The 10,034-nt window shown below is 40.6% G+C and overlaps 1 protein-coding gene across 1 annotated transcript in view; it reads right to left on the minus strand.

Moving 5' to 3' along the window:
- SCAMP1 (secretory carrier membrane protein 1) overlaps positions 1–9,002 on the minus strand; it is a 43,791-nt gene extending 34,789 nt beyond the window's left edge. The window contains exon 1 of the mRNA XM_086770016.1: positions 8,789–9,002. Within this exon, the coding sequence (XP_086626142.1) occupies positions 8,789–8,845 (57 nt within the window). The 5' untranslated portion in view covers positions 8,846–9,002. The remainder of the gene's footprint in view (positions 1–8,788) is intronic.
- Between the last annotated feature and the right edge of the window lie 1,032 nt (positions 9,003–10,034).

Genomic DNA, 10,034 nt, shown 5'->3' on the forward strand with positions numbered 1-10,034 from the left:
TGCTCCTTTTGAGTGGTGATCCTTGTAATTCTCATCTTGTCCAACTCATCGTTCCCTCCTTCCAATTTAGACTTCCTTATCCAGCCTTATTTCACCTGAACTCCTGCCAGCTCAGCCCCCTGAGTTTCTGATCTTTTTTTTTTAACTATCAGTGACACCAACCATGGATCAGAATTTAAGAACATGACATTTTTCATATCCACCTACTGTAGCTATTGGTTCATTTAAGTCATACAGTCATTTCAGATGACATTTTCAATATCTGAATTAGTTCAGGAAACTGGAGGTTTAAGAAACCAGCACAACTAATAAACTGTTTTGAACCTAATCTTTCATTTTACCTTCTTCTTGTAGGCTGTCTCCTATAATGTCAATCTCAAAAGCAAAGATTAGCATCATAGTCTTTGAATCACTAGGAGTCAGGTACAACAAGCATACCAGTATTTACATGAAGAATAGAAAAGTCAGTCAGAAAAAAAAAAAAAACCTCAAACACAAACAAACAAAATCAGAAAACACAATATATCCACATCTCATATTGGCAAGAGCACCTACAGAACTATTTAAAACGTTTCAAGGTTAACAAGGTTAACAAATTATGCTCACAACACTCAGATATAGATAAAATTAACTGAATACTCAGTTATCAGAGTGTACAAAACCAATTGATTGTAAGCGAGAATGCTTAAAATGGAGCATAATAATCCATTCTATGCAAGTTTTAACAGCTTTTTAAAAAACAAATTAAAGAGAACAGAGACCTCTGTTGTCTAGGAGACCAAAACTAGTAATCAGCTACCAGGTTTCATTAACATGAAAGAGAGATTAGCAAATTAAAGACTGAAGAAGTAGATACATCTGTAATGACTCTCTGTATTACTGTTCACTGGGAATGGGTCCAGCATGGTTCCACCATGAGCATGATGCTTTGATAGCATATATAACCCATTAATATTCTGAAAAACAGCTGAGTTTACATTGTTAGTTGTGATTTTGATTTCTTTTAAGTCAAGAGAAAGTACTGAACTAGGAACTGTCCTCTCCAAATTGTCCTTTAGGTTGTTAATAAAAAGTTTTCACTTTTGAAGTGCATCCATTCTTCTATCAAAAATGCCAAAGCATTTATCTTATGCACAAATAATTTAACATTAAATGAAATGAAAGAGGAAAAAAAGTCAGACTAAAAATATAACAATGATAATTTGTGCTTGTGTTACCTTTTGTTTTCCCCTAAGTGGATCTAAGTAAGTGACATCAGTGCTCTGTACAGAACAGTTACTTTACTTCAATATTTTTCACTTTGCTTCCAAAGACTAGCAAGAAAGTAAAAGCAACTTCTTATTGCAGAGGTCAAAAAACAGGTTTTATAAACACTCATTCCAAACACCGATTTAGATAGAGATTATAATGGTTTTACAAAACATTAGCAATTGAAAACAAGAATTTCAAATTAAAAATCACATAACTTAAGTAGAACCAAAAAAGTTACTGGAAAGAGGAACAGGGAAAATGCATAAGATACTTTTACAAGGAAAAGAACAGGGGAAATAAAGGTAACTACTAAGAAAATGGGATAGTAAGGTAAATTTGAAACACTGATTGACAAGGACAGTAAAACAACTAAATATCTTCCAAGACTTGGATACTAGGAGTATTATACATCAAAAGAATAGTCATGCTTTTTGGAAAAAGCATAAAACTGAAATGCTGCACTTAGAAGTGAAATAATTCTTTCACTTCTCTTTTTTTTTCATAGGACAGCACCAAGTATCTGAGTAAACTGACAGAAGTATATCTGGTTAGTCCTAGGAAAAAAAAACACTAAGGAGAAACAATATACTATGAACACAAAATATGGATTTTAAAACAAGAGGATTACTTTCTTTTAGTGAATGAAAACAGAAACAGAAAACACAGAAAACACCTTATCAGTTACACAGCTCCTTAAGTACAGCCAAGGGAAGAATAAGCTACCGAAGACAACCAGAGAAAGATTAATTTTTGATCTTAGTTCTACATTAAGTTCAAAGGCTAAGAATGATCTCTTCATGACTGGAGTAGTTGCAACCCAAGTCAAGAAAACAGTTCTCCTCATCACAAAAACTCTCAGAAGATGAAGTCTCTTTATATTACCAATAATTCACCATATCAATTCTATTACCTCTCTCATCAGTCACTGGCTACCCTTCAGCTCTGCCACCATAAATTTTTTCTCTTTTACTTCAAAATCCCCACAAATAAGTTTATTCAACCTAACTGCTTTACCAGTCACTGACATCAACCAGCCTTCACTTGGCCAACTTCTTTGGCATTTACTGTTCTATAACCACCTTCACTTAGCTATGCATTCTTCCTGATGGTTTTGTGCTTGGAAAGATGTTCCCAGAAAGCAGAAGAGACACAACTCCATTCTTATCCTCCAAACTATTCAACATGTTCAGCAAAGATGTTATTCCTTAAAAAACTCTTCCTGTCTATAGGACAGAAGCAGGAGCCAGAGGTCTACGAGGACTGAATCCACCCTGGAGAAATAATGAGATTAGATGCACAAACCTAGCAAAGTCAATCTTGACCAACTATGATTTCTTATCCCTCCCACTCCTACTGAAAAGCTTTGTTTTGCTACATGAAAAGGATAAGCTCTTTTTATTTCAAGTTAAGCTCCTCATTGATTATCACAACTACTCCCTATACCCACTTCATAATAGCATTTTCTAAACATAACACTAATTGTACACTTTCAAGTAAGAATTCATCCTGAGGCTCAGGGTTTTTTTTAATACTATAACTTTAATACTATAACAGTTGTACTTCCTACTCTCTGTTGAGTACTTCCTAAGACCACATCACTGGCTCACAAAACTAAGCAAAAATGCAACAAAAAATGCATGAAGCTATGTTTATTGGTCTGAGGTTTTTGATTTCTTGTTCAAGAAGAAAACCATCCATCCCACTTTTAATATACAAGTTCTGGAGAGCAATGAAAGCTATTTCTGTTTCAGCTGAAACTCTCTGTATTACATACTTTGCTTTCAGTATGTCCTCATGACCATTTTTGGGGAGAGATTTCTGACAAAGCCTAGCTTTTGAGAACAGAATTGGGAGGGGAAAAAAAGTATTGGTCCAGCAATGGATATCTAAGCTTTTTTCCTCCTGTGTTAACTGTTGGGTTTCAGTTTTCAAATTAGGACCTGACACTTGGAAAAGAAGATAGCCCACACATGAAGGACATGTTTTTCTGTCCCACAACATCCTACATTCAGCCAGATTAAGCCTCTGAAATTGCAATTTGCACATGTTCACTAAATATTTGGTATAAATCAAATGGCTGAACTCCCCATGGACCTCCTCCCTGTTCATGCCACCAGCTGCACATGGAAAAGTTAAGTTACAAGACGCTACTGATGTTTTGATGCAGTCTCAAACTTTGCTGGTTCTTCACAATTTATTTCTTTCCTCATCATCTCAGGCCCAAGAAGGAGTAAAGGTACAGAAACTTCACAAACTAAATTGAGATTTCATGTTTCACTATCCTAATAACACACTAGCAGTATAAACAGCTTACATTTAACAGTATAAAGGAAGCCTTAATGTATTGCACCTACAATAATATATTTTAACCTATGATTAAAAACCACTTACTAGAAGAAAAAATTGTCCTCAAAGGTTACACATGTAACATCTGGAAGAATTAATGACTTAGAGGCAAAATAAAGACTATTTCTGTACTTCTAATAATAAAAAAAAATAAACCAGAGTATCCACTACATAGTTCTTTCACAATTTCAAGCTTAACATCCCATTCATTGATCAGTGATTTCCCACCCCTCTCACAGAACGATACTCAAAAAATTTTCACTCTAGCACTGCCAGAACACAATTATTAAATAGGATCGCACAAAAGCAGCCAACCAAGGTTTCTTACACTTGGCTCTCAAGCAGTGCCCATTATATGCCAGATCTCACAGAAGCAGAGCTATGAAGCTCTGAGCTGCTGAGCAAGGTAAATTCCCCACCTCTGAAATGAAAAAGAACTTCTGAGGCTCACAAGACCAAATTTGTCCTAAAGTCTCCACCAGTCTCATCCTGCAGTGGAGTACTGGATGCCTAACAAAACAACATCTCCATTTCATAGCTATTTTCAAATCCTTCTCCTTCCTCAGCTCTGAAACGCATGTTACGCTCCTCTTTGTAATGTTAAATCTCAATATATAGTATAATAATCATAATCAATCAACATGTGTTAACACTTTACTGAAAATCTGGGGAAAATGCAGCTGTAATTGATACTGAGTATCTATTAAAATGTGATGAAGTGTACTCTTGAAAGCTAACTACCATGTAGGACAGCTAAAGGACACTTCCAATACCATGGACATTCAGCATTGTGCAAGATTTAGAGAAATTCATAAATTTGGAAGTCATGAAGGGAAACCAGGTAATAAAATCAGAAAAATATTTCTATTTTATGTCCTTTATTAATTTAAAGACAGACAACTTAACTGAGTATATTTCAAGCTATATAAAAGAATTAAAACCCAGTTATGCACACAGGCACACAACAAAACTTTTGAATCCCAAAGCACAAATACTGCAGAAACACTTCAAGTGGTTATGAACCTGATCTTTCAAAAATAACTGACTTATTTTTCTTCCTGTAAGTTTCTATCACTATAGCTTCACTTGAGCAATTGGTGTAAACCATACAGGTTTAACTGCCACACAAGGTAAAAGTCATCTGCACTATTAGCTTTAGCACCAAACCCCAGCTTGCACGTCCTGCCAAACCAGACAGAAGACTAATTCGCACTCATGTGAGTCAGATTAAGTATAATATCCAAATTATAACTGGAATTACCTCTGTAGTAAATTTAAGCTCTAACATATACTTAGCTCTAGTGACTCAAGTAATCCTGTGACCCCAGTGGGAGCAATTAAGGTGCCTAATGCCATTTTTAGACATCTTAGAGGATCTCAGACATCCACACAAGAATGGCAGTCACTACAGAACTACAAAAGAGCTGTTTCCTTTTGAAGCAACAACTCGAAGCTAACCACACTTTGCATACCTAATCCTACTGAAACTACTCACACAGTTAACATTACATACATTTGAGGGTTTCCATGACTGTACCCTTCCACACTAAAAACGAAAAAGACATAGGCCATTCTGTTTAAATCGTCATCCATATCACGTAGTGGTTGGCTTTTACCTGAAGGTCACCATTCACATTTAAATATAAATATATCTTCATTTTCAGACCTACCATAATTTCTATTGTATCAAGTACCTGCACGTGCTCAGAGCTCTAAACACATCAGAGGAACCAACCCAATAGAATTCACAGAACTCTGTTTTTAAAGTCCTGATTCCACAGCCACTCGTAAGTAACTGTTTAATACGTTTGGATGACTGTAACAGCCAGCCCCCCAACCTTTTACAGTCTGTCAGCCAAGCCACCAAAGGCCTGTGAAAGCCACAGCTCCAGTTTAAAAAAGAATACTTTCTTCTGTAAGTAATAGTATCATTCACTCAGGAAAACAAAACAAAACAAAAAACAAACCCAACACAGAAGCACTTTTTTTTATTGTAGATGAACTGCTGAATTATTTCAGAGTAAATGAAACTTACACTGGATTTTGAGAGACTGTTTCAGAACCGTTGTATCTGTTACCATGGTCATCATGGGGACTGTTGGCTGATCCTGCTTACTTTCATGGGACCTGATCATGACCGTGACTTGACTTTCTAACTTCAGCTCAGATCTGCCTCCTCTCTATGGACCTGTTTAGCACTCTAGACTCTTGGCTGAATACAGTTACTGTCACTGGATCGGCTTTGCTCGTTCCATTTAAGTGCTTGTGGGACTGCACCGTTTGTCACTGAGAACTTTACTGACTATGAATTCATACTCATAATGTATGACAAGTGTTTCTCAGTGAAAGAAATGAAATAGGTTTCATTATTAGTCTGCTTTTATTTATGATACTTGAAGTCACATCAAACGTGTATTTCTTCACAATGCTGCTACATCAATTTATAGCAGGATTACCATGTCTTCATTTGTATGGTACATGGATGCATATTCTTCTGCACAACTCTAATGTGACCAAAAGCTTTTTAATGTTAGAATGTTACTTATCTGTAACTTGTCTTTTAAATCAAAACATCTCTTGGGTTTGTTGGTACAGGTCCCAGAGAACAGCTATTTACAGAGGAATACTGTGACTTCAAAAGCATATCAGCCTTTGGGTTCAGTTCAACTAATGAGTTTTCTTAAAAGAATGAAAAAAAAAAAAAAAAAGCAGATCATAGGTAGCCACTGTCTTAAAATCAACAACACCTAATCATCAATCCAAGTAAGTTAATACCTGAAAAAATAAATCTTATTACTTCCAGTACATACCAAAACAGAAACATAACTTAATTTTATGTTTCCAAAAGAGCTGACTACCCAAAATACTGAGCAAACCAGATGTTTTTGCTTTACCTTTCCCTTCCCAGATAACATATTTATTTGATGTAATATCAAGCAAGAATCTCTGCTGAAATCTTTTTATTAGAAGGCATGAGAAACCTCACAAGTAGAGCACAGACAATTAGTAAAACCAAAATGTTTAAGCAAAAGAAGCATCTATATTTAGACCTTGGCAACAACTCTTCCACATGACGTCCCTCCCCCTTCTCTGCCATACTACTCTGTGTTTTTACATCAGCACAGGAAGCGGCTTCAAAAGTAAGGAAAACAACTAATCACATCATACACAAAACTATCAAGCCAAGACAAATACAAATATGGGTACATTTGAATAAGGTGTTCAGACAATATGACTTAGGTTGTCAGGGTCCATCTGGAAATACTGGTTCTATGCGTAAAGTATTCTAAAACACACAGTCAGACAGACCTTAAATGCAGACACACATCAATACCCACTAATTTCAATGCTGTTATGCCAACGAGACGGCAAACAAGGTTTGGCTTATATATGAGACTTTCTGCCCCTTCAAGTTAAATGTGTGGATAAGTAAAGGTATGCAAAATTACCTCAGAGGAATGTGATGGAAGTTAGCAGAGACTGAAGGAAGTGAAAAAAACCTCTGAAAAAGTATACAGCTTCCCTAAACCAACTCCTGCAAAAAGAAATCCACAACTGTGTTTAACAGTGAGCTTCAAGTTACAGAGAAGTTGCTATAGAGTCCTTTTCTCACAATGCATTGCAGATGAGAAGTAGAGAGTGGATTCTGCCTAACAGCTACAACAGAAGTCTTTCCCTAAAGAGAAACTGGAATAAACTACTGCACTTCAAGCAATGTCTTCAAAATGGAAGCATGGTTGAGATAGGTTCCTAGCTTAGCTCTCAGAAACACTACACAGCACAAGTTACCTGCGCTGATGAGAGATGCAGGGGCAACTATGGTGCTTCCAATACCCCTAACTGCTTTGGGTATCTATACACAATAAATTTTCCTAGATGTTATTTTGATAACTATTACAAAATGTGAGAAAAAGCATCACATATTTTTGTTGCTGAAGACACATTCTAGAACAGTGACACCTTTTCAGTGGCTGGTGCCAAAAGGGATTTAAGAGAACAGTGCTCACTGCCATTGGTGCCAGTCCAAACTGTTGGCAGCAACCTCAATGCCAGGGCTGCTGTTCATCTGGAAGGTCACCTCACTGTGTAAAACATGAAGTAAAAACACTGTGTCTAGCCTAAGGAATACTACCAACAAAATTTTATGGCCATAAAGATTGAAATAATGATTCAGACAGACTCCAGTGAACAATACATCAGTAACGCTATGCTTCCAGCAGCTACCTGCACAGAAGTATGCTTGACATGTGACAGCTCAACTTTTTTAAAAGGCTTAATTATTCCAGCTGACATCTAAATTCACTGCCATATGCTATGTGTGTGCTTTCAAGTGTCAGCATGAAACAAAATGCAGAAAAAAAAAGAGTTCGGTAAGATTATTAAAGTAAGTAGTTTGATAAATTAGTTGAACTGGTTTAATATAATGAAGAAAGAAAAGATAAGGAGGGGAAGTTTCCAAAAAGGTCAGCTCGTTTTGACAGCTCAAGCCAGAACAGCGGCTGAAGAAACAATTCTCAGCTGCATGACAAGTCATTAGTGCAGAAATTAAAAGCTTTAGAATACATCACAACACGGCATTTTGAGATGCAAGGTAGAATTTAAGATAGCCATTAGCACCCTGCATGTTTCAGAAATAACGTAAAGAACCAAGTAAGCTTGATGGGGGCTGGGAGAAGGATAAAGAGGAAAAAGGGGGCAAATCCACTAAGCTTAACTATCTGGGTTAGTGAAAAGGAAGGAAAAAAAAGACTGTAGTAGTAACAGACACACACAAAGTTACTGTCCAAATCAAGAAACATTTCTTTTTCCTTCAAAACAATGCACTTGAAACGCAGTTTGTGCTATTTTAGAAACCGAAGGAAACATGGAAACTTGAACTCGTGGAACGGCTGCACCCGTTTCCAAGGCTTCCAAAAACGCTGCTTGCCCTATGAGCCCCCCAGAGCCGCCACGCCCCAACCACCGCTGCTGGCCAGCGACCCCAGCCCGCCGGCCCTCCCCAGGGCCAGCGACACCCCGCAGCGCCGGCCCTTCCCCACCTCCCGTGGCAGGGAGCGGTCCCCCTCCACGCAACGGGAGAAAGGCCGGGGCCCCTCCCTCCCTCCCGCGGGATGCCCGCGGCTCGGCGCAGCCCGCTCTCCCCCTCGCCGCCACACCGAGGAAGGATCACGGCCCGGTCTCCCAGCCTCACCTTGAAGGGGTTGTTGAGGTCCGGGTCGGCGAAGGGGTTGCTGTCGAAGTCCGACATGGCGAGGGCAGACGGGCGCTGCGGTCACCGGGTGGCGGCTCTTCCCCTGCGGCGCCCCCGACACTAACCGGCTCCTGGGGTGCCCCCCAGCCGCTGTCACCAGCCGCTGCGGACCGGGCCCGAGCCCGCCCCCTCCGCCACGGACCAGCCACCGAGCGCCGACCTCCCAAAATGGCCGCCCCGGAAGTGAGGTTACGGGGCGGAACGGCCCTGGAAGGGGGGGAGGGAGAGCGCCCATTCCCGGGGCGGCAGCAGGGCTTGGGAGAGCCCATTCCTGGGGCGGGGAGGGAGGGGGGACTAGAAGAGCGCATTCTTGGAGCGGGTGGGGGTGAGCGATCGTGCTGTGGGGAGGGCTGTTGGGCGCCCTCGCCTTTGCCACTTCGCCTGTGGAGGTCCCTGTCCTGCCGCCCTCGCTTGTCAGCAACAGCCGGGAGCCGTCGGTGAAGGAGACCCGGGGCTTCCCGCCTGTGGCAGGCCCGGCGCGGCAGCTGGGAAGGGCGTGTGGGCGCTGCCAACGGCCATGGCGGGAGCGGGGCCCCTGCCCCGAGACAGGAGCGCCCGGCAGGGCAGCTCCGAGACCCGGCTCGGGCAGGGCCGCCCCGGTTGGTAACCGCGTCTCGGGGCTACTCGGTACCGTGCGGACGGTACCCAAAGGGAGGAGGTGCGGGATCTCCCCTTTCCTCCAGCCCTGCCCCCGATCGCGAGTGGCTCAGGCAGCCCGTCTTGTCTGAAAAGTGAAACGCACATGGGAAGCTAACAGGCTTCAAACTTGAGGCTTATTTGGTAAAACACAAATTCACTCTCTTGTTCTCGTCTCCTGTTGGCATGCTAAGTAGCTTGGCAAGCGTATGGCTTCTCAGGTGTTTTGCACAAAGGTTCAGCAAGGCCAGGGTATGGCTTTGAACCACAGTCACAAAATCCTGCTTCCGTGGGTGGATACATGAAAAGGGCACTTCTTGGAAGTGCTAAACCGTTTCAAACTGTTCGAAAGACTTTTCAAATACTTCCTCGGAAATACTGACACTGCCGTTTGAAGAACCCAGTCTGAATGATGCAAATAAATGGGAGCAGCAGTTTGAAGCACTGTAGAACATTTGGTTCAAATCTGAAATCCCATATACTTGATGCCGAATAGTTTACATTGATGCAACACCTGTAAAACCAGTGAATCCTGAATTTCTTTATGTGC

This window comes from Chlamydotis macqueenii, chromosome Z (genome assembly GCF_036417535.1).
Source record: "Chlamydotis macqueenii isolate bChlMac1 chromosome Z, bChlMac1.mat, whole genome shotgun sequence".
In the NCBI taxonomy this organism is placed as follows: domain Eukaryota; kingdom Metazoa; phylum Chordata; class Aves; order Otidiformes; family Otididae; genus Chlamydotis; species Chlamydotis macqueenii.